Source organism: Lolium rigidum, chromosome 7 (genome assembly GCF_022539505.1).
Source record: "Lolium rigidum isolate FL_2022 chromosome 7, APGP_CSIRO_Lrig_0.1, whole genome shotgun sequence".
Classification (NCBI taxonomy): Eukaryota; Viridiplantae; Streptophyta; class Magnoliopsida; order Poales; family Poaceae; genus Lolium; species Lolium rigidum.
The window spans coordinates 86,640,960-86,664,767 of record NC_061514.1 but is presented as its reverse complement, the minus strand read 5'-3'; the positions used below and the strand labels follow the sequence as shown (position 1 = coordinate 86,664,767).

Sequence of the window (23,808 nt, the reverse complement as noted above, 5' to 3'; positions counted from 1 at the left end):
CGGAGCGGCTGGAGCGCGAGGAGGCGCGGTAGCGGCGGGAGGCGGAGCGGTAGCGCCGGTGAGAGGCGCGCCAACAGCAGGGTTGGGAGGATCTTGCGCTGCGGCGGTTGATGCGGGAGGAGACGCAGCACCAGGATGAAGTCTACGAGTGGCGACGTTTGGCGGAGATGCAACTCCGGCTACAGAGGCAGGAGTTGGATCACCGTCGGCGGCGGGAGGAGCTGGAGCAGCAGCTGCGTCAGGAGGCGGTGGCTGCGGATAGATCCGCCTACTTGACGTCCGTGGCGGAGAGAGAGCAGCAGGGGATCGACGACGGAGAAGCAGCAGAGAGAGCAGGGGAGAGAGAGCATCAGATAGAGCTGCGGGCGATCGTCCACCTCCACAGAGCTGGGTGGTCAGTAGGTAGTAGGCTAGAGATAAGCAGGTTTTAAATGTCATCCGGGGTCAAGGAGTGAATAATGTTTTACTCGGATTTTTCCTTAAAATATTATTCATTACTCGATCCTAAATGACACTAAAATGAAACTACAAGTATAAATATTTAGTTTATGTAAAAAAACTCTGTCAGAACCACCGGTTTCAAAAAATCGAATGCAGTGTCGGCGTGCCTCTTAGTGAGAGCACAAAATGGGATAGAGAGAGAAAGCACCAAATGACAGAGAACAAAAAAAAAGGGCATTTTGGTCCAAACAGAGAGTTGAGTCTTCCCCGGAAACAGAGCACCAGGCGCGTTCTTCCGCTTCTCCCCATCTTAAACCCGCCTCTCTTCTACATTTGCGCCCTCCCCCTTCCTCCGTTCCTTCGCTGCCCCCCACCCAACCAAATCCAACCCCTCTGCGCAATGCTGGCCATCGCGCCGATGGGAGAGTCTTCGTCGTCGACGCCGGCGGCGGAGGCCGCCGCACCGAACCGTCGGGATCCCACGCCGGATCACCCACCGTATTCATGGGTACTTACTCCTCCTCCCCCCGGATTAATCGCCTATTACCACGCTCTTACTTCTTTATTCCTCCCCACTTACCTACTCAATTCCATTCACCGGAAGATTTGCTCCGTTAATCTCTGCCCAAATTAGAAATCAAATTAATCAGTGACTGCTGCATCCGATGCGAAGAGGAATCGCCCGCTCGCGTCGCGCTTGCTCAATCCAGATTACCTCGTCCTTTATTCTGGTTCCGATGCCAAAAATGGGGATTGGAGTTCGGATGCGCCGCGCTGACGTTGCGGCCTCGTTTTTGGTGGTCTGCAGATGATCGGCGAGGCGATCGCGGAGCTGGGCGAGGGCGGCGGCTCGGCGGAGGCCGCCATCTCGGAGTTCATCCGCGCCAGGCACCCCGGTGTCCCCGCCGCGCACGACCGGTTCCTCCGCCACTACCTCGCCAAGCACGTCGCCGAGGGCCTCTTCGTGCGCGCCGCGACCGGGCGGTACTCGCTCCCCCTCGACGACGACGACGACGAGCCCGAGACCGTGCTCGAGCTCGAGCTCGCGGATGCGCCGCCACCGGCGACTGAGCCCAAGCGCGGACGGGGACGGCCGCGGAGGGATGGCTCGGCGCCGACGCCGACGCCGAAGCCGACGCCGAAGCCGGCGGCTGGCAACGAGGGAAGGAGCCAGTCGCCGTCCGCGGCGCCCAAGCGCCGGGGCCGGCCTCCGAAGGGTCGCCCGCAGGCGCCGGCGGTGGCTGCGCCGAGTGCTGGGTCTCCGGCCACAGAGGGCAAGCGCGGGCCTGGTCGACCCCGGAAGGATGGCTCGACGCCGGCTGCCCGCAAGAAAGGGCGGAGCAAGTTGCCATCCGCGACGACCAAGCGCGGCCGTGGACGCCCTCGCGTGCTGCCGCAGACCGCCACGGACATGAAAGACAGCGTTGCTGGTCCATCCACCACTGACAACAATGATGGGCAACAGCGGGAGCTGGCACTTGCGGTGGCCAACGACGGCTCTACCGCGCCGTCAGTCACGGGGGAGGATGACAGCGGTAAGGCTCCTGTGCCGGAGCGCAGCACCCAGCCTTGCGAACTGGCGCTCGTGGAAGGTTCTGCTCTGACGCTAGCCGCCGACAAGGAGGATGGTACCCAAGCTCCATTACAAGGCTCTGTTCCGGCTCTGGTCGCTGACAAGGAGGATGGTATCCAAACTCCATCAGAAGGCTCTGCTCTACCACTAGTCGCTGACAAGGAGGATGGTACCCAAGCTCCATCGGAAGGCTCTGCTCCAGCGCTAGTTGCTGACAAGGAGGATATCACCCAACCTCCATTGGAAGGCTCTGCTTCGCTGCTTGTCGCTAACAACGAGCATGGTACCCAAGCTCCATTTGAGGGCTCAGATCCGCTGCTGGTCGCTGACAAGGAGGATGGCACCCAAGCTCCATCAGACGGCCCTGCTCCACCACTAGTCGCTGACAAGGAGGATGGTACCCAAACTCCATTGAAAGGCTCTGCTCCGCTGCTAGTCGCCGACAAGGATGACTTTACCGAACCTCTGTTCACGAAGCACAAGCGCGGTCGCCGGACTTGCAGGTCAGCGCCGGCGAAAGCCACTCACTCCCCTGCCTGGACATCAATTGCAGAAAACATGGCCGGTAGCAAGGCTCTATCTGCTCCGCCCAAGGGCAATGACCGGCAGTGCAAACCCGCATCTGTGCAGATCAAGCCTCGGAAAATGCTTTTGCTGAATGCTGACCGACCAGTGCCGATCAAGACTAGGAAAATGCTTTTGCTAAATGTTGACGAACCAGTGCCGATCAAGCCTCAGAAAATGCTTTTGCTGAATGCTGACGAGGTACCAGATCACCCGGGGTTCTGTGTGCTCGCATTGCCTGCCCCGGTGCCGACTGCAACAAAAGCGTAGAAGCTCTGAAACTGGGCATGGCAGCTCATGAAGCCTCACATAGGCTCATCATAGTTCGAAGATAGCTTGTGTGTACGAAAGTTTAGGGGCTGTTCGAATGGAGGATAGTTATTTTGGCAGCTTCAGTTTATTCAATTCTGAACTAAATACCAGCCTCTATCCACAAAGGGCTAAATCTAAGACTGAATGCATATGAATCTCGTCAGATAATGTGGAAAAACAATTTTTGCGGATTTCTCAGTTGTAACTTGCTGAAACTCTCGTCTGCCTGAATTTTTATAAGTGTAGTAGAATTACAGTGCCTTACATTTGGGCCCACAATTGAGAATTGGCCGAAATATTAATTTTTATTAAACTGCAGAAGCTTTTGTGACACTGTCAACAACTCTTTAAGGCTTACAATCACCCAGAACTGGATCACCACAGTTAGCAACCCAAAGGCAGAGACTTAACTACAAGAAAGAACAAACCCAACCCATCATCTCTGTCATGTACCCCGAAAATTATTTCAATTGAACTCCCATACCATCAACTTGTGATGAATTTATCAGATCAACAATGGTGTTTATAAGAACTACGATCCACCATGGTGTCAGACATAAATTATTTGACGAGAAATCTGGATTTCCTCATGCCTCCCAGCCCCTCAAGAGTGTGGCACGCGCAACCCGGTTGACACCCAAGGTGAATGCTCCCATCCTAAGGTTGCAATCGTGTGTTTTGCACATTGCCTTGAGGTGCTGAAAAGCGCTGTTCATGTACTTGTGGAGCTCCATGTTCACCTTCTCTTCATCCCACATGAACCCTTGAATGTTCTGCACCATTAAAAGAGCATAAGGAAGATGCTGGCTGAAGCAAGCGGAATAATGTGGAATGAGGTGGCAAAGACCATCATCATATATTCAGTTACCTGAACCCACTCAAAATAGCTAACAATCACACCACCGGAATTAGCATAGATATCTGGTAAGACAATCACTCCCTTTTTGGTAAGAATCTGCAATACATACAACAGCAGAGACATTCAGGAAACAAAATTGCAAATTTGCCATACTTTATATTTTTCAAGGATGACAAAGTTCTTGTAAATTATTTTAAGTTGTCCATGCTCTTACCTCATCAGCTTCTGGATCAGTCGGATGATTAGCAGCTTCAATTATAAATTTGGCCTTTACATCAGGTGCATTTTCCCTTCAGATAATAAATTATAGCAAATCATCAGTTACCTATCGAGTAATCTACCATATACATCTAGGAAGCAATCTAAAAAATAGGTTGCTCAAGAGCAACAAAGACTGAAAATTAGACTAAATGAACTGTATTACACAACAATTAACCAGCAGAAAAAGACTAACAAATATGTAATCAAAATGGGGAAACCATGATGTGCGTAACCACACCTAAACTGCACAAGGACAGTAGTTGTTACCTGCTAAGGACTCCACCTAAAGCGCATGGGATGAGAACATCACATTCATGCACTAGCAACTCTGCGGAATCTATGACTTCCGCACCATGAAAGTCTTTCATGTGACCACCCTCATTTCTGTGCTTCATCAGAGCAGGTATGTCTACCCCTGCCATGTTCCTGATTGAGCCTGTTACATCTCCAAGTGCAATTACCTTACCGCCTTTCTCATGGATGAGTTGCGCAGCCCATGAACCAACATTACCGAATCCCTGCAGGATTTCACAGATTAAATACAATGCAACATAGTAATGGTGGGTACACACATTAGCATTATCTTTAAACAAACTTATTTTGCGATTTCAACTTCTGCATTATAGCATGGCACATGCCTAGCTTTTCACCATCTGAGAAATAGGTCAGTAGATACATAGAGGGTAATGATTTATACTACTCACCTGAATAACAAAGGTTGATCCTGAAATGGACTTCCCGTATTCAGCCAGGAGAGCCTCAGTAGCATACATTACACCCCGTCCAGTAGCAGCATCCCTACCTAATGATCCACCAAGATCCTAATAAATAGATCAAATAATAAGTAAAGAGCTTATTTACAACAAAATGTTTGCTGTTATATTTGTATACTTACTATGGGCTTCCCAGTGACAACAGCTGGGGAGTGACCATGGAATTTCGAGTATTCATCAAAGATCCATGCCATGGTCTGTATGACAATTGGGAGGAAAATGGTATCAGATAGAGGTAGGTAGCAGAAACACCGGTGAACGATAAACAAGGTTCTGAAATTGCATAGTAACATACCTGTGCATTAGTTCCCATGTCTGGAGCCGGAATATCGGTATGAGTTCCAATAAGATCATGAATTTTCTGGGTAAATACACGCGTCAAACGCTCCAACTCGCTCCTACTCAGTTCATCAGGAGAGCACCCAATTCCTCCCTTTGCTCCACCATATGGTACCGCCGCAACGGCAGTCTTCCATGTCATCAGTTGGGCAAGCGCATTAACTTCATCTGGATCAACCTGTCAAGCAGATAAAGTAGCAGGAGAAAACATGATAATCAGTACTAAATTGCAGCTGGCTTACTGCCCAGGATTTTCAGAATCTACTAATATAAGCAGCAACACCTGGTGAAAAGGATTTGTAAATAAAATAGCCCACACAAGAAATTCAGTCAAACAACCGACTATACATTAGGCTATGTTGTTTGTTTCCATAACAGAATTAGCATTTCAGGATGTAAATTTTGTCGGTTCGCAGGATGCCGCTATAATATTGGATCTACAAACAACATAAATTACTAACGTACCGACAAGATTTGTCGCACGTTGTTTTGTTTTACGCTGTCTTTGTTATGGATAAAAAGTTTTTCTGCTGACAGTTACGCAATCAACGACCTAAAGATATGTCTGGTGTTTCAACAGTTGAACATAAGAAATGAGCTCGTAATTAAAAAAATGGAGAAACGCATACTTGCATAACTTGTTTTTGTAGATTAACATCATGTGCATCACAAACTGACTACCCGGTCAATCTACAGAATCACCTAATCGAACTTATACAAACGAAAATGAAATGGTAAGTACTAGTAAAATAGAGAGCTGGACACAGCATACAACAATAACCAAAGAATTCTGTAGTACTAGAGATCTACTACATCTCTGAAAAGAAAACAATGACATCATTGACCAGAAACAATACTAGCTGTCAAAACAAAACAAAAGAAAAGAAACGTGGCAAATAAACATTCACTCCAGCTATTTCAGTCTGTGTTATTTTAATTTAAGGTCCTCAATCACATGAGCTATAATCTATCATTTCATCATCTTAGGGTCACAATCACAATCAATCAATCCACAGAATTAGCAAGCAACACGATCTCATCATGAGAAGAAGGGTAATGGGGAAGAGGGTTGGTCACCTCCGGGTGGTAGCGGATGCCACCTTTCATGGGCCCGCGGGCGTTGTCATGCTGCACGCGGAATCCGACGAAGGAGGCGAGCGTGCCGTCGTCCTTGGGGATGGTGCATTCCACCTGCGAAGGAGCAAAGAAAGTCAAGCTCCGGGAGCATTGGGATGGAAGAAGAGGGGACTCCTTAAAAAAAAAACATGTGACGAGCGCGACCGACCCACCTTGATCTCGCGGAAGGGGATGAGCAGGCTCTTCTCGAGCTTGGAGTCGAGGCCGAGCAGCCTGGCGGCCTGCCGGAAGTTGCGGCTGGTCGCGGCGAGCGCGTTCATGGCTCCTGCGGCGGCGGCGGCACCCCAACAACCGCGACCGGAAAGGAGGAAGGAACGGAAGGAGGCGGGGCGAAAATGACAGGGGCCGACAGAAACGCGCGAGATCGCGGCCAAAAAGGGCAAGGGTGGTGGGGGCGTGAAAAGGGGCGATTTTTTTGTCCGGAGATCGAGGGGGATGGAGGAGGCCGTCCCTGGACGCGAGCTCTGCTGGTCTCTGGTTCTTTGGAGCAAAAGGGTATTAATAGGGAGGCGGAGCAAGAAGATGGAGAAGAAGATGACAGATAAGATCGAGGAATGGGTTTGAGCACGCGGCGGCGGTGGCGTTGATCTGGAGATGAGTCAGACGTACGCGGCGATTGGATCCAGCAGCACGTCTTGTTCCTATTATAGAGCGTAATTATGGGCGATGCGAGGCTAATTGCACGTTAGTACTACAGCTGGGAAATGCTTAACAGACAGAGGAGGAGGAGGAAATGGGGTCAAAGAAGAGGAATGGATTTGCAGGGAGGGAGGGCCGATGCTTCCTCCCTCCGTCCATGGCGTCTCCCAAGTCTACGTTTCTGTTCGCTCCAACTTTTTTTGGAGGATCTCCTTTCCCCTTCTGTGGTCCCTACCGGGCGGCTCGCTACCCGGTGGTCCACCTGTCAGGACATGTGCTTCTCCGATCTCCATGACCTTTTCCTACCTGACTGAACTGAAACTGAAATGCTTTCCAAAACAAAAAACTGAAACTGAAACGTTTCTGGTGTTCCCTTTCACGATTTTGGCTGCCAATGCCTAATTTTGGACACGAGTAAAGCAATTAGCGAGGCGTGCAGATTTCATGTGATGTTTGACATTTCACATTTGGCAGCTGCCCGTTCGATCACGCCCAATGAAACGAGTGGCGAACTTGGCCTCGTCTCGCCCGGGAACGGCGGGGAGAGGCCCCAACCCCAAGAGGAGGGAAGCAGCATCTGAGCCGAGAAAGTATCCCGTCCTGCGAAAGCGCCTCCCCCAGGAAAGGCTTCACTTCAGAAAAGACCCAACCATTTCCAGGAGTAGAAACTGGACGGAAGCTTTGGTGGTGGAACGGACGGACGGACGGACGGACGCATCTGTCCAGACAGCGCCAGCACCGTGCTCCGGCTTCAGTTGCTTCTTCCTCAGTTGGTGGGGCAAATCACGTGCCAGCAGCAGCACATCTCCCCTTCTCCTGCCTCCTGCGCGTGGCCGTGTTTCCATGGGACGGTGGAGACAGACCGATGGTTGCTTTGCTTCTTGACTGTTGTAACCCATATAGTATTAGCAATCAATTCAAACTCTTCATAGTTGCATGACTTGTATACCAAATATTAGAAAAAAAAAGAGGGTTTAGACAACTTCTGATGTCAAATGCCAGCGCGAATTTGTTGTAGAGCCTACACGCACAAGATAGTATTTCTCGCGATAGTTTGAACCTATTTCCCAGCTGCACTCCACAACTCTTAATTCACCAATACATTCCAATGTCGAAACAAATAGCACACCCACGTTCTCCGGTAATTCCGGGGTGACCATGCATGTCTTCTTTTGAATACAATTCACGGATCCGTGACCAAGCCCAAGACATGGAGTGACGGTGGGCGTGAACATCGCGTAAGACCACGGAGGAGCCTATGTATGTCGGAGACGCCCCAATGATAACCTCCGTTTGGTTCTTCAGGGAGCAGATGGTGTGCCGCACTATTGTCTTATCTTGTCGGCGCCGTGGAGGAAGAAAGGAGCCATATTCACGACGGGATACGCAAGAGAGGAACATCGTCGTGAGATCTAGTGAGGGTGTCATCGCATCCAACAATGTTTTTTCTTGAGAAAGCAGCCCTAATCACTACTCAATATGGCGACGCAAGAAAGTTGTTGTCAGATCTAGCGAAGTTCTATTGTTGCATTCGATATTTGGTCATAGAAAGAACAACCTTAATTACAACCGCATGTGTCAAAACAAGAAAGCCGCCGCCAGAACATGTGAGGTTGGCTTTCACAACAGTTGTTCTTTCTTGTTTTTTTGTATCTCATTAATGAAACATATGGTTTCACTGGGTGAAATAAGATATACAAGCGGTAATTTACATGAGAGGACTTTCTATCGGATACACGTGCCTCCTCTCTCGGTCGCTACCTTCATGTCACTTTCTATCCCTATAGGTATTTGTCTCAACTAGTCTAGCAACCAGCCTTTCACCTTTAGCGATAGAAGATCCTGTTTTCTTTTCCGATGCTTGATTTTTGTATTGACCCTCTCTGATCCATGATGTGTAAACTGTGACTTTTTTTATTTGTCCAAGAAAAAGTTGTGTGCATCTACCGATGCAGAGGCCGGGGCACTCCCCATTTCGAGAAAAAAAAACATCCTTTCGTCTCTTGTGCTCTTCTCCACTCTTCATGTTTATCTATCGCTCATCAAGTGGTCACATATATGATGGACTACATGCTTGTTCTTCTTAGATTTGTTGTACTAAACATCGTCATCCCGAATTTCGCAATATTTGTTCAATTTTCATGAAAGCTCATCTGTATGCAAGTTTTTTTTCAAGTTGTACTAGATATTTAGAAAGTTGGTCCATAGATTTTATATGTTCGGCTTGAAAAGGTGGCATGGGAGATTCCCCTCTCCCAGCAATCAAGACAAGCATTGAAACATTTGTAACCTTTCCCGACTTGCTGAAAATATGTTCTGAAAGTTGGTTATTTACATTTTGAAAATGAAAATCATTTTTGGAGGACTCTACAAATTTTACTACACACAATGCATTCAAAATATCGAAATAAGTAACCCTCCAACGGTCCTCCAGTAATTCCGGGCTGATCTGGCATTTATTTCTATACAACTCGAGAATCATGGAAGGGCCTAGGTATGTCAGAAACGCTACAACGATGACATTGATTTGGTTCTTCAAGGAGCAAATGGTGTGCCCCACTATTGTCTTATCTTGTCGTCGGGATGAAACGACCATAATCATGGCGAGATGTGCAAGTTAGGAATGTCACTGAGAGCTAGTGAGGTTTTGTTGTCGCATCCGACAATGTCTTTGTGGAGAGAGTAACCCTAATCACGACTCGATATGGTGACACTAGAAAGTTGCCGTGGGATCTAGTGAAGTTTTTTTGCCGCATCCGACAATGCCTTCATGGAAAAAAGTAACCCTAATCACAACTCAATATGGTGACGGAATAAACTTGTCGTGGGACCGAGAGAGGTTTTGTTGTCGCATTCGATATTTGGCCATAGTAGAAACAACTTTAATCACAACCAGATATCTCAATACAAGAAATTTGCCACGAGATCATGTGACATTTTCGTATCCCAATAGTTGTTTTATCATTTTTTTAATCCCCTTACCGTTGCTCAAAACAAAAGCGAAGCATATACTCTCATTGGGTGAAATACGATATGCAAGCATGATAACTTTTTTTTCGACAAAAAGAACATATTAATATCGAGAGATACCAATTATACACAGCATCTGCAATAACACAATACCCAAATGTAGTACATATGTACACACCAAAAAAAACTAAGCAATAAAAAGTTTCGCCACGGTATTCCAGCCCTAGCGGTATGTATGTGCACGACTGAATACCACCCGATCCAGCAAACTCCATGCAAAGAGGCATTGTTACATTCATCGGCGAAGCCTTCTGGAACTCATCACTCCGGCCAAATCCGGCCAAATGAAGAAGGACCGGCATCATCACTCTCTCTAGCATGCTCTCTCTCTCTCTCTATCTATCTCTCTTTGTCTCATTTTGTCCATGTATCATTAGTCATACCGACTCATTTTTCCTCTCCCGTTCGCTATCTTCATGTCACTTTCTCTCCTACGATTTTTTTTTGTCTATGTTATTCTAGACATCAACCTCATATCTCTTGGGCTCTTCGCCACTCTTCATATCTATCTATCCCTCGTCAAGTGGTCACATATATGATGGAGTGCGCGCTTGTTCTTCCTAGATTCATCGTACTAAACATAGTCATCCCGGATTTTGCGATCTTTGTTCAATTTTCGTGAAAGCTCATCTCCACTTAAGTTTTTTGCAAGTTGTACTCGATTTTTTTTAAAAATTGGTTCCAAGCTTTTTTATGTCCGTCTTGAAATATTTGGAAGCTTTCCTATCTTGTTTAAAATAGGTTCCTATATTTTGAAACTTGGTTCGTACTTTTCAAAAATAATTTCCGTGCACTTCTTTTCGAAGATTGGCAACACCAACAACATTAAGTACATGCTACCAGCAGGAATGATAACATTTGAATTATTTGTTGCACACATGGATATCCTTTTGATGCAAAATAGTGTTGATCTCTTTTCCGATCGCCGAGGCCATGGGTCGTCCTCGCGTTGTGCCTTTTCTTCCAGCGTTGTAGATCTTCAAACAATGCTCCACACTCCTGGCTAGTTTTCATGTGCAAGTTGACCCATACTCACAAACTTAAACATTATACATCCTCTTTTTGTGGCCCTCTAGCCCATCCCCGCTTCTTTTGTGTACACAGAAGCCCTCAAGTAGTGAAGTTCGAGGTTTGAGATTTTTGCACCTTCGGGCTCAAGATGGGACTCTGGGATGAATTGATATGGTTCGCCCCATGTCATTCTAGCGAGTCTTGCGAGCCAGGGAGGTGAGGTCGTTGGTCCAAACGAAGGCTAGTGATTTTTAATTTTGATGGTGCAACTGTTATTTTGACACAATGCAAGCCCGTGTGTTTTGCTGCAAACACATGGGTTACATGTTGCGGTGGCACTAGTTGTCAGCAACAGATGTTGCATCCATGTTGCAAATATTTTTTCGGGGTGATGAGAGTCTTGCCATGCTGCGTACATGCATTGATAATAAACGATGATACACCGGGGCAATGGAAATTTGTTGCATACAAATGGTTTTTTGTTGAGTGTGCTTGAAATGTCATGATCCTTTTGCATGTTTTTAACAGATAACAAGAGAAATACTCACTACAACAAAAAATGCATGTAGAGACGTTTAATTTATAGGCTAGAGACGCCTTATTTCATCTTTATGGAGTTGTAAAGACGCTACTAAGAAGTGTCGCAGAAACGTCTTCTTATGCACCGTCTCAAATGCCAACGAGACGCATCACGAGCGTCTCTAAATGAAAACAAGACGCTCTAAAAAACGTGTCTATAAAGCATCCCTAAAATAAAACGAGACGCTCTCAAAAGCGTGTAAATGCTAATAGAGACGTGTTGCAGATGCCTAGCACATTTTCGCGTACGAGGGTTGAGTCTGCTTCATTGCGTCCTTAAATGAATTTTTTTATTTATAAAATTCAATTTATTCAGCAGATCTTTGCAATCCACTATAACTGGTTTACATCATAGGACCGGTTAACATGACATCAGAAAAACTAAGTTGCAGCCATCACAAAACAAAAGGTTTTAAGCAAATACAGTGCACTGTGGAAAAATATCGATCATACTATTTAACGTGAATTGCACTTTGCAAGTGAAATGTACATATTTACAATATTTGCATAGGAGACTGAACAATTCCGAGAACTCTGTATGTAATTTCCTTCATAATGTGATTTAATCTACTAGATCTTCAAATCTTCACTCTCCAGTTTACTACTGCGGCAGACTTCCTTTGCTCTACGCTTGAAAAATCTTCACAAACAAATCCTGCAGAGGGACAATTACACACGAGCAAAAATCAATCTGTAAACTATTAACAAAGTGACATCAACTTTGATATATGATGTCAGATTAAATACCGTGAGTAGCGGAGCAAGAAAATATCCTAGAATTCCAATCCTATAGAAGACATATACCCATGTGTACTGGATGAGTCTAGCAAAACTTTCCTCTTTGCACATAAATCCAAAACAGCAAGCATCAGGTCTTGTGCATACCCCGGTACCATATTGAGAAAGGTAGGGGAATTTAAAATATTTCGAATAAAAAATTTACTTACTGCTGGTCGATGCAAGTAGCACAGTTTCCGCTATGAATACCAAGTGTTGGCTCGATTATCATCCTCTATGCAAAAAACTAATCTGTGACAAGAAGGAAAAATTTCTGAGATCTTGGAAGGGGATGCGGAAGATTTGCCTTACAAACACGAATAAAGGGACAGTGAGCACTGAATAGTTAATCGGATCTATAGGCATGAAACAATTATCATTCCAGCGCCCGGGAACTCACCAAATTAAACAGTGATCGAGTCTAGCGCTCTAATGGATCCTTGGAATCCTGTGTCATTGCATGGATCCTGGAAAAGACAAAGATTTAGCAATTCGTGAGAAAACTGTAGTGGAGAATTCGCTAGAGAGAGGCAAGGGATTGGATCTGCAGGCTTCGTGGCGGCGGCCTAGGTTTTTACACGGGTGAGAAATATAACAACTTCTCTGTGAAGAAAAGAAAACGTGGGTGATTGGTGACTAAGGGTTATTATCAGTAAGGCCTGTAGTTTAGGACGATTTACATAGCGTCTCAAAAAACGTCTCAACTCACGGCTTAACTACGGATCTAGGGACGAAAATAAAAGCGTCTAATAGACAACGTCTCTACATGACTCTTTTCTTGTAGTGACTACGACCACTTTCGTTGGAAAGAAAATATTATACCCACATAGACGAATGAAAAGGATCATTTTAAGTTAGAACGAATGAGAAAGGCGCGAAGGCAAACTTGTAGAGCTCTTTTTTTTTTTGGCGCGTTGATCTCATCATGTCGAGCTAACGCCTCGAGGTCGAGGATACGATGTCATGGCCGCGGTCCAATGGGGATCGGTCACGCCGGCCGGCGCAATGGGGATCGTACAATGTGCACGCAGTGGCGTCAAGTCTCGGTACTTCTCAAGTCAGTCTCCTTAAACAAAATCACAAATTCTCCGTCAGCTCTTCACAAGAAGGAATGAAAAGGAGCGCCAGCACTGCTAACGTGCAGGTAATCTGCCACCTAATTTGAAGGTTCAGAACTTCAAATGGATCGGGACAGGTGCGGGCGGACTACGCGAGCGTTGACACTGCGCCGCGGAGCGCTGATGTGGAAGGGGATAAGCGCGGCCGGTTCGCCGCGTCGCATTGGCGTCATGTTGATCATCTCCGGCCGCCGCCTATCTAGATGGAATCAATTCTTTACATGCGGAGATGTGTGGATATTGTATATCACTGTCCTACGATTCTAGATCAGCATTACAACTTATGCCCACGCCATACTTATACCGGGTCTAGCTAATCGTGGTTGCAGGATAAAGATAAAAAATTATCTCATCAAGAGGTGGCGTCAATGGTTTCCTTTATAATTAGGGAGGAGAACGAGTAGTGTGACTTGATCATCATCCCAGAAAACGAGCAAGGATATTGTATACTACACTAAATATGAAATGATTTTCCAATGCTCCACTTAGAAGAAGAAATAAACACACACCAAATGGTGCAATCCAACTTGAACCGATATGATGGTGAAATATATAGGCCTATGTAGAGAAATGTTCTTCTCTACCGTGCATGCCCCACATTCTCTGTCCTTCCATATTTTTACTGATTTTGTGTATTTTCTCCCATTTCGCGCTATCCGATCTGGTTAAAAAACTTGAGAACCTTCCACAGCTTTTGAACCAAAGGATCAATTAACCTTTTGAATATTGAGTTCCTAGTGAAGAGGATTTCAAAATAAGACCGATATTGAGTATATTTTGACAATGTTTGAAAGTCAACTTTTGAAACTTGGCGAAACTTTTCTTCGAAATAAGTTGTCTCACTCTATTTCAAACTTGGTTCATCGGAGTTAGAAAATATTTGGCAACTGTCCTAGAGTTCAATTTGGAAACACAATTTTTCGTATCATGTTTTAATGAGTTTATAGTGCATCATCATGTTTGAAACGAGCCCTTTTTAGGCTTGTTTAAAAGACATCACGGGAAGAAATACACATATTTAAACATATTATTAACCTGATATATATTTTCGTAAATATGCTATTTCAAATCCCACACTAGAAATTAAATCAGTGTACTAAAGCATGAAAGGGGGTACTAGAGTGTGGGAGACTGCATGCAAAAGAGTAGAAAGATTCCATGAAGTGCAAATCTCAAAGCACTCATAGACATCTCAACGGCCCACTCATGCACGGGGAATTCGCCGCATTAGGCATATGTATAAATGTACGACAGAGTCAACTACAAATTGTTGACACCTTCACACAACATGGGAATCAATCATTGGCAGTAGTGTAGCATACTGACCAGCCCCGTCTCCAGGATTTGGGGGCCCTAGTGTGACTTACAAAATGTGATCCAAATTTTTTCAGACTTAACAACTAGTAAAACAAAATCATATATTTACTTTATTGTATTACTTCAGAATGTGCTATTTCATACAATGTTTGGAAATTCGTTCCAAAAGAATAAATATAGCAAAATAATTCAACATGGTTTTGTCATTTTCACTGTAGGAACATAAATGCTCACTCGACCATATGGACATATGGTGGTATACAATTTGTTGGAGATATGCCCAAGAGGCAATAATAAAATGGTTATTATAATATATCTTTGTGTTTATGATAATGTTTGCATACCATGCTATAATTGTATTAACCGAAACATTGATACATGTGTGTTATGTGAACAACTAAGAGTCCCTAGTAAGCCTCTTGTATAACTAGCTTGTTGATTAATAGATGATCATGGTTTCGTGATCATGAACATTGGATGTTATTAATAACAAGGTTATGTCATTATATGAATGATGTAATGGACACACCCAATTAAGCGTAGCATAAGATCACGTCATTAAGTTATTTGCTATAAGCTTTCGATACATAGTTACCTAGTCCTTATGACCATGAGATCATGTAAATCACTTATACCCGGAAAGGTACTTTGATTACATCAAACGCCACTGCGTAAATGGGTGGTTATAAAGGTGGGATTAAGTATCCCGAAAGTATGAGTTGAGGCATATGGATCAACAGTGGGATTTGTCCATCCCGATGACGGATAGATATACTCTGGGCCCTCTCGGTGGAATGTCGTCTAATGTCTTGCAAGCATATGAATAAGTTCATAAGAGACCACATACCACGGTACGAGTAAAGAGTACTTGTCGAGAGACGAGGTTGAACAAGGTATAGAGTGATACCGATGATCAAACCTCGGACAAGTAAAATATCGCGTGACAAAGGGAATTGGTATCGTATGTGAATGGTTCATTCGATCACTAAGTCATCGTTGAATATGTGGGAGCCATTATGGATCTCCGGATCCCGCTATTGGTTATTGGTCGGAGAGAAGTCTCAACCATGTCTACATAGTTCACGAACCGTAGGGTGACACACTTAAGGTTTGATGTCGTTTAAGTAGATATGGAATATGGAATGGAGTTCGAAGTTTTGTTCGGAGTCTCGGATGGGATCCAGGACATCACGAGGAGTTCCGGAATGGTCCGGAGAATAAGATTCATATATAGGAAGTCACTTTCCAAGTTTGGAAATGATCCGGTGAATTTATGGAAGGTAGTTTCTAGAATTATCCGGAATAAATCACTATGGAAGGAGGAGTCCCGGAGGGACTCCACAAACCCTAACCAGCCAACCAAGTGGGAGGGTGGAGTCCATGGTGGACTCCACCTCCTTGGCCGGCCAAGAAAAGGGGGAAGGGGGAGAGTCCCTGTCCCTCTAGGTTTCGTCCATAAGGCAGTTTTTCTGTTGGGGTCTTATTCGAAGACTTTGGGCAAACCCTTGGGGCTCCACCTATATAATGAGGAGGAGAGGGAGGGGGCAGCCCATGGCTTGGCCGCACCACCCCTGCCCCCTTGAGGCCGGCACCCATAGCCCCCTCTCTCCCCAAACCCTAGCCTCTCCTCCTCCACATACAAACTCCCGCAGCGCATAGGCGAAGCCCTGCCGGAGTTCTCCACCACCACCGCCACCACGCCGTCGTGCTGCCAGGATTCCGAGGAGGATCTACTACTTCCGCTGCCCGCTGGAACGGGGAGAAGGACGTCGTCATCAACACCGAACGTGTGACCGAGTACGGAGGTGCTGCCCGATTGTGGCACCGTCAAGATCTTCTACGCGCTTTTGAAAGCGGCAAGTGATCGTCTACCGCAGCAACGAGAGCCTACTCTCGTAGGCTTTGGAACTCTTCAAGGGTTAGTCTCGTTCATCCCCTCGTTGCTACCATCTTCTAGATTGCATCTTGGCTTGGATTGCGCTCTCGCGGTAGGAAATTTTTTGTTTTCTATGCTACGAATCCCTACAGTGGTATCAGAGCCGTGTCTATGCATAGATGGTTGCACGAGTAGAACACAATGGTTTTGTGGGCGTTGATGCTCTTGTTGTCTTTAGTTTGAGTACTTTGCATCTTTGTGGCATAGTGGGATGAAGCGGCCCGGACTAACTTTACATGACCGCGTTCATGAGACTTGTTTCTCGTTCGACATGCAACTTGTATTGCATAAGAGGCTTTGCGGGTGTCTGTCTCTCCTACTATAGTGAAGATTCAATTTACTCTTCTATTGATAACACTAGTATCACCGTTGTGGTTCATGTTCGTAGGTAGATTAGACCTTACTCGAAAACCCTAAACCACGTAAAATATGCAAACCAAATTAGAGACGTCTAACTTGTTTTTGCAGGGTTTGGTGATGTGATATGGCCATAATGTGATGATGAATATGTATGAGATGATCATTATTATATTGTGGCAACCGGCAGGAGCCTTATGGTTGTCTTTAAATTTCATGTTGAGTAGTATTTCAAAGTAGTTGTAATAGTTGCTACATGAGGTGAACAACCATGAAGACGGCGCCATGAACCTTGACGCTACGCCGACGATGATGGAGATCATGCCCGTTGATGATGGAGATCATGTCCGTGCTTTGAAGATGAAGATCAAAAGGCGCAAAGACAAAAAGGGCCATATCATATCACATATGAATTGCATGTGATGTTAATCCTTTATGCATCTTATTTTGCTTAGAACGCGACGGTAGCATTATAAGATGATCCCTCACATTAATATCAAGATAATAAAGTGTTCTCCCCTCGTATGCACCGTTGTACAGTTCGTCGTTTCGAAGCATCTCGTGATGATCGGATGTGATAGACTCAACGTTCACATACAACGGGTGTAAGCCATGTTGCACACGCGGAATACTTGGGTTTGCTTGACGAGCCTAGCATGTACAGACATGGCCTCGGGACAACGGAAACCGAAAGGTTGAACACGAGTCATATGGATGATATGATCAACATGTTGATGTTCACCATTGAAGCTACATCATCTCACGTGATGATCGGTTTTGGTGTAGTGGATGTGGATCGTGTACCACTTAACAATTATGAGGGATGTTGTATTAAGTGGGAGTTCATTAGTAATTAGATTAAAATATGAACTAATTGTCATAAACATAGTCTGAGTAGTATTTTGAATTAATTTTGTAGTATTGGCATCCGTTTTCTACCATGCGCTAGTCTTGTAATTGAGATAGAAATACTGTTAAAATCTGACAAGGAACTTTACGGATTGGTACCGTATTGTTAAAGAATCAATAATTGATTAAGTCCTATTGCAAACTTTTAGTAAACCTCACATTGTTGATTCAAAGAGCTATGTTTTCAATTAGTACCTAAAGTTATCTTATCTCTGTTCAAATCTGTTTGAAAAGTAAGGAGCTGAAAATTTAGTTTTCAGAAATAATCAAGGTATGAGATATATGTGATATCTAAGACCTTATTGCAAGATGATAGAATATAATCTAGTGAGACTACATAAACTCATAAGTTTTATGGGAATGTACGAAGGTTGAAGACGCAAGGCGTCCCAATCCTCCAACTATTGGGGCACTAACGATATTCGCATATCCATGAAGTAATCGTCCTTAGTATGCACCGTTGCTAAGACTCGTCGTTTCGAAGCATCACGTGATGATCGGGTGTTATAGATTCTACGTGTGCATACAACGGGTGCAAACCAGATTTGCACATGCGAATACTAAGGTTAAACTTTATGAGCCTAGCATGTACAGACATGGTCTCAGAAAGTCATCATGATACAATGGATAAAATTATGAGTGAAATTGTTCATCATATCACAAGGTTACTAATAGTGAATTCCGGAACACTTGTCATATGATGATCAACTTCAAAGTAAGAACCTCAAGGTTATTGGTATTTGACCAACAAACCTAGAAGTTATTGATGTTGAAGTGTTTTTCTGAATAATGAGGAAAGCTAAAAGAGAAACTACAAAAGATTATTGGCGTAGAAGAAAGAAAAGACTAGAAAGTCTAGCTCAGGTGTATATAAATGATATACATGTTATGGATATATTCCTCGTTTAGTCACACAATGAAATTCTTGGGTATTTGTACCATATTGGTTGGTATGAAGTGTCATACAAAACAACGCAATACAAGAATACAATGGCCTAAGTGACTGACAAGTAATATGATAGGAATGCACGTCTCGAACAAAAATAAAGTGTTATTATGTTCGTCGTTGGCATTCTATCTAGCCATTAGATTTTATAATAAAGAACTTAATAATTGTTATTTTGCTCTGGTCAAATGAAAACAATGAGTTGTTCAAATTATGGCATTACTCCATGTACGATGGATAAGTTATTATAAATCTTAATGGTGAAACACACATACATAACACTGACGCTAAAATGCCATAAGGCAAATGATTTGAATTCCACTTATTTGTGGAACCGCCATTTAGGTCATGTTAGAAAAGAACGCATGAAGGAACTCCATGCAAATGGATTTTTGGAGTCATTTGATTTTTTGAATCGTTTGGCGCTTGCAAAATCTTTTCTAAAAGTAATGACTGAAATACCGTTCATAGGCCGAGAGTTGAACGGGCAACTAACTTAGTGAAAACATACATAATGATATATGTGGTTCACTGGGCATAGTTGTGTGCGGGAGATTCTTCTACTTCATGAAAAGTTTCAACAATGAATTGAGTATATATGTGGATATATTCAATAAGGAAGAAGTTTGAAATATTTGAATGGATTCAAATAAATTTCAGCATGAAGTGGAAATCATCGTAATAGAAAAATCAAATATCTATGATTGGATCATGGTGAAAATATTTGAATTACGAGTTTTAGCAAACATCTAAGAGAGTCATGAAATTGTTCTACAACTCACATGTCTTGGAGTATCATAATGATGATATAGTATCCGAGAGATGTATCCAAACCTTGTTGGATTAATGATGAGATAAAATATTATGACGCCATTATATTTTTGTAGATTATGCTTTAGTGACTACCGCTTTTACACTGAATAGAGCATCATCATGATCCATTGAAATGACACCATACAAGTTATGGTATGGGTATAAACCCTAATAGTCTTTTCTTTAAATTTTGGTCTAAGAGTTTAAAACCAAAATCGGATGAATGTCTTTCTTGGTTATCCCAGAGATTTAATTAGGAATTCTTCCCACGAGACAAAGACAAAAGTGTTTGTCAATGTTTCTTATTTCTGAGAAATTGTTTCTAGTGAAGTATTTGAGTGGGAGGACAATATAATTTGATAAGGTTTATGAACCTGAGCATAATGATCAGAGTAGCGCAGCATCAGAATGGTTTCGGAAGCGGCCACGACGATCATGGCTCCCATGACTACAAAGTGTTTTAGCCATGGAGATCGAAGTACATATTGAACCTTGTAGGTATGGTTTACTTTGTGATCAAATAAATGATTTGTGGACAAAGGATTGATTTTGAACAATGATAAACCAACTACAAACAAAGAAGTTATGATGGGCCCTGACTCCGTTAAAATGGCTATACGCCATGAAATCCAAGATAGATGAATACTTTTTGAAAGTAAATGGATCTATAGACTTGGATAAAATATCCTTGAAGAAGCTCGACTTGTCGAAAAATTGTTTACGACAAAGTTCAAAGAGTTGACTACGATAAGATTAGATCTTCCGTAGCAATGCTTATAGTCTATGTGGATTATTTTAGTAATCACTACATATTTCTTTTATGAGATATGCTAGTAGGATGGCAAAATACATTATTTATCAGAAGTATGTATGAAAGGTGTATACAAGATACAACCAAGAGTTTTGCTGGTCCGTGGAATACTAGATAGGTACACAAACTTCAATTGGATGAAGTAAGTATCGCGGAGTTGGAATCTTCACCAGATGAAATAGTCAAAGAGTTTTTTATTTCACCAGAAACGATGAAGAGGCTTGCATTTGCAAGAAATTAAGTGGGAGCGCTGAGACATATTTATAATACTTTATGTAGATGACATATAGTTGGTTATAAATGATGTAATTATATACTTGATTAAAAAGGTTTCATTGAGAAATTAACTTCAATGAAAGGATATGGACTGAAATAAATTTAGTGTCAAGATCTATGAAGATAGATTGAAACACATAATAAGTTTAAGTCAAAGTACATAGAATATTGAAGTAGTTCAATATAGAAATATTAAGAAAATGTTCTTGTCATGTGAAGTTTTAACAAGACTTGAGTGTATCTGACACTCAATGAGTAAAAACACATGAGTGATTATAGATCACGAATAATATGTACACAATCAGATGTCCTGTGCTATAAAGTGTTATGAGCATATACCAGAATGATTCATATGATGATCATTGGACGACAGTAAGAATATCCTTGAGTACTTTAGAAGAACTAAGGATATATATATATAGTTTTGTATGAGGTAATGACAAACAAATCGCTGTAAAGTGTTGCACCGATATTAGTTTGATCACATTCAAATCTCAAATTAGGCTAAGTGTTGTTTAAAAGGTAGCACAATGAGATAGAAGTTGTCTATGCTAGATTTAGAAGAGTTCTAAATATTGTGACGGATTCTACAAAAGAAGGCAGAATATGTCATTGTTTTGACAATGACGTAGGATGTTAAGTCAAGAGGTTCTTTGAAAACTTGGTGTAGTTCCGACAGAGTCAGAACTTTGAAGCTATATTGTGTGTGACAATATTAGTGACATATTTCAGACCGCGGAATTAAGGTTCCACCAGAAGACCAAACTTATTTAATGCTGACTCATTTGGAAATGAGTGATGCGTTGAGACGCAAATGAATTACAAAAATACATACGTTTCTGAGCATGTTAGATCCGTTGACTAAAACCTCTCCTGTGAGCAAAACATGATAAAGCACCGGAAGGCCAAGGTGTTATATCTTTACAAATGTAAACTAGATTATTGACTCTAGTGCAAGTGGGAGACTGTTGGAGATATGCCCAAGAGGCAATAATAAAATGGTTATTATAATATATCTTTGTGTTTATGATAATGTTTGCATACCATGCTATAATTGTATTAACCGAAACATTGATACATGTGTGTTATGTGAACAACTAAGAGTCCCTAGTAAGCCTCTTGTATAACTAGCTTGTTGATTAATAGATGATCATGGTTTCGTGATCATGAACATTGGATGTTATTAATAACAAGGTTATGTCATTATATGAATGATGTAATAGACACACCCAATTAAGCGTAGCATAAGATCACGTCATTAAGTTATTTGCTATAAGCTTTCGATACATAGTTACCTAGTCCTTATGACCATGAGATCATGTAAATCACTTATACCGGAAAGGTACTTTGATTACATCAAACGCCACCGCGTAAATGGGTGGTTATAAAGGTGGGATTAAGTATCCCGAAAGTATGAGTTGAGGCATATGGATCAACAGTGGGATTTGTCCATCCCGATGACGGATAGATATACTCTGGGCCCTCTCGGTGGAATGCCGTCTAATGTATTGCAAGCATATGAATAAGTTCATAAGAGACCACATACCACGGTACGAGTAAAGAGTACTTGTCAGGAGACGAGGTTGAACAAGGTATAGAGTGATACCGATGATCAAACCTCGGACAAGTAAAATATCGCGTGACAAAGGGAATTGGTATCGTATGTGAATGGTTCATTCGATCACTAAGTCATCGTTGAATATGTGGGAGCCATTATGGATCTCCAGATCCCGCTATTGGTTATTGGTCGGAGAGAAGTCTCAACCATGTCTACATAGTTCACGAACCGTAGGGTGACACACTTAAGGTTTGATGTCGTTTAAGTAGATATGGAATATGGAATGGAGTTCGAAGTTTTGTTCGGAGTCTCGGATGGGATCCAGGACATCACGAGGAGTTCCGGAATGGTCCGGAGAATAAGATTCATATAGAGGAAGTCACTTTCCAAGTTTGGAAATGATCCGGTGAATTTATGGAAGGTAGTTTCTAGAATTATCCGGAATAAATCACTATGGAAGGAGGAGTCCCGGAGGGACTCCACAAACCCTAACCAGCCAACCAAGTGGGAGGGTGGAGTCCATGGTGGACTCCACCTCCTTGGCCGGCCAAGAAAAGGGGGAAGGGGGAGAGTCCCTGTCCCTCTAGGTTTCGTCCATAAGGCAGTTTTTCTGTTGGGGTCTTATTCGAAGACTTTGGGCAAACCCTTGGGGTTCCACCTATATAATGAGGAGGAGAGGGAGGGGGCAGCCCATGGCTTGGCCGCACCACCCCTGCCCCCTTGAGGCCAGCGCCCATAGCCCCCTCTCTCCCCAAACCCTAGCCTCTCCTCCTCCACATACAAACTCCCGCAGCGCATAGGCGAAGCCCTGCCGGAGTTCTCCACCACCACCGCCACCACGCCGTCGTGCTGCCGGGATTCCGAGGAGGATCTACTACTTTCGTTGCCCGCCGGAACGGGGAGAAGGGCGTCGTCATCAACACCGAACGTGTGACCGAGTACGGAGGTGCTGCCCGATTGTGGCACCGTCAAGATCTTCTACGCGCTTTTGAAAGCGGCAAGTGATCGTCTACCGCAGCAACGAGAGCCACTCTCGTAGGCTTTGGAACTCTTCAAGGGTTAGTCTCGTTCATCCCCTCGTTGCTACCATCTTCTAGATTGCATCTTGGCTTGGATTGCGTTCTCGCGGTAGGAAATTTTTTGTTTTCTATGCTACGAATCCCTACACAGTTGGTGGAGGTAGCTGAGCAGCCCACGACTTTGGGCTGGCTATATTCTGCCTCCTGTATCGACAACAGGAGTTAGGGACAACCTCTTCCTGGTGATACCTCCTCCCCTTCTCTCTCGAATCCTTCTCCTGTCCAATATTAAAATTCTGCTAGCTTACAGATTTGTACAACAAACCAATAGATGCATCTTGCAGAATTCAGCAGATGAAGCTTGATGTTGAAGAGATGGTGGACCTAATCAAGTCCCCAGGATAAGACATTGCAGGTCTTTGTCCTTCTAATTCCGATTTATACTATTCATAT

At 43.7% G+C, this 23,808-nt stretch overlaps 2 protein-coding genes across 2 annotated transcripts; one reads left to right on the top strand and one right to left on the bottom strand.

Annotated features, from left to right (window-relative positions):
• Nucleotides 1–841: 841 nt before the first annotated feature.
• On the top strand, nucleotides 842–3,175 carry LOC124674552 (nascent polypeptide-associated complex subunit alpha, muscle-specific form-like). Its single transcript, XM_047210596.1, has 2 exons — nucleotides 842–949; nucleotides 1,250–3,175. Exons 1-2 carry the CDS (start codon nucleotides 842–844, stop codon nucleotides 2,846–2,848), a joined length of 1,707 nt encoding a protein of 568 aa, XP_047066552.1. The 3' UTR covers nucleotides 2,849–3,175.
• Nucleotide 3,176: 1 nt separating this feature from the next.
• On the bottom strand, nucleotides 3,177–6,544 carry LOC124674553 (glutamate dehydrogenase 2, mitochondrial). The gene is made up of 9 exons (XM_047210597.1): nucleotides 6,412–6,544; nucleotides 6,200–6,313; nucleotides 5,079–5,300; nucleotides 4,906–4,980; nucleotides 4,715–4,831; nucleotides 4,278–4,528; nucleotides 3,964–4,039; nucleotides 3,759–3,845; nucleotides 3,177–3,663 (listed from the first exon to the last, which is right to left on the bottom strand). The coding sequence occupies exons 1-9, from the start codon at nucleotides 6,517–6,519 to the stop codon at nucleotides 3,478–3,480; spliced, it is 1,236 nt and encodes a 411-aa protein (XP_047066553.1). The 5' UTR covers nucleotides 6,520–6,544; the 3' UTR covers nucleotides 3,177–3,477.
• Between the last annotated feature and the right edge of the window lie 17,264 nt (nucleotides 6,545–23,808).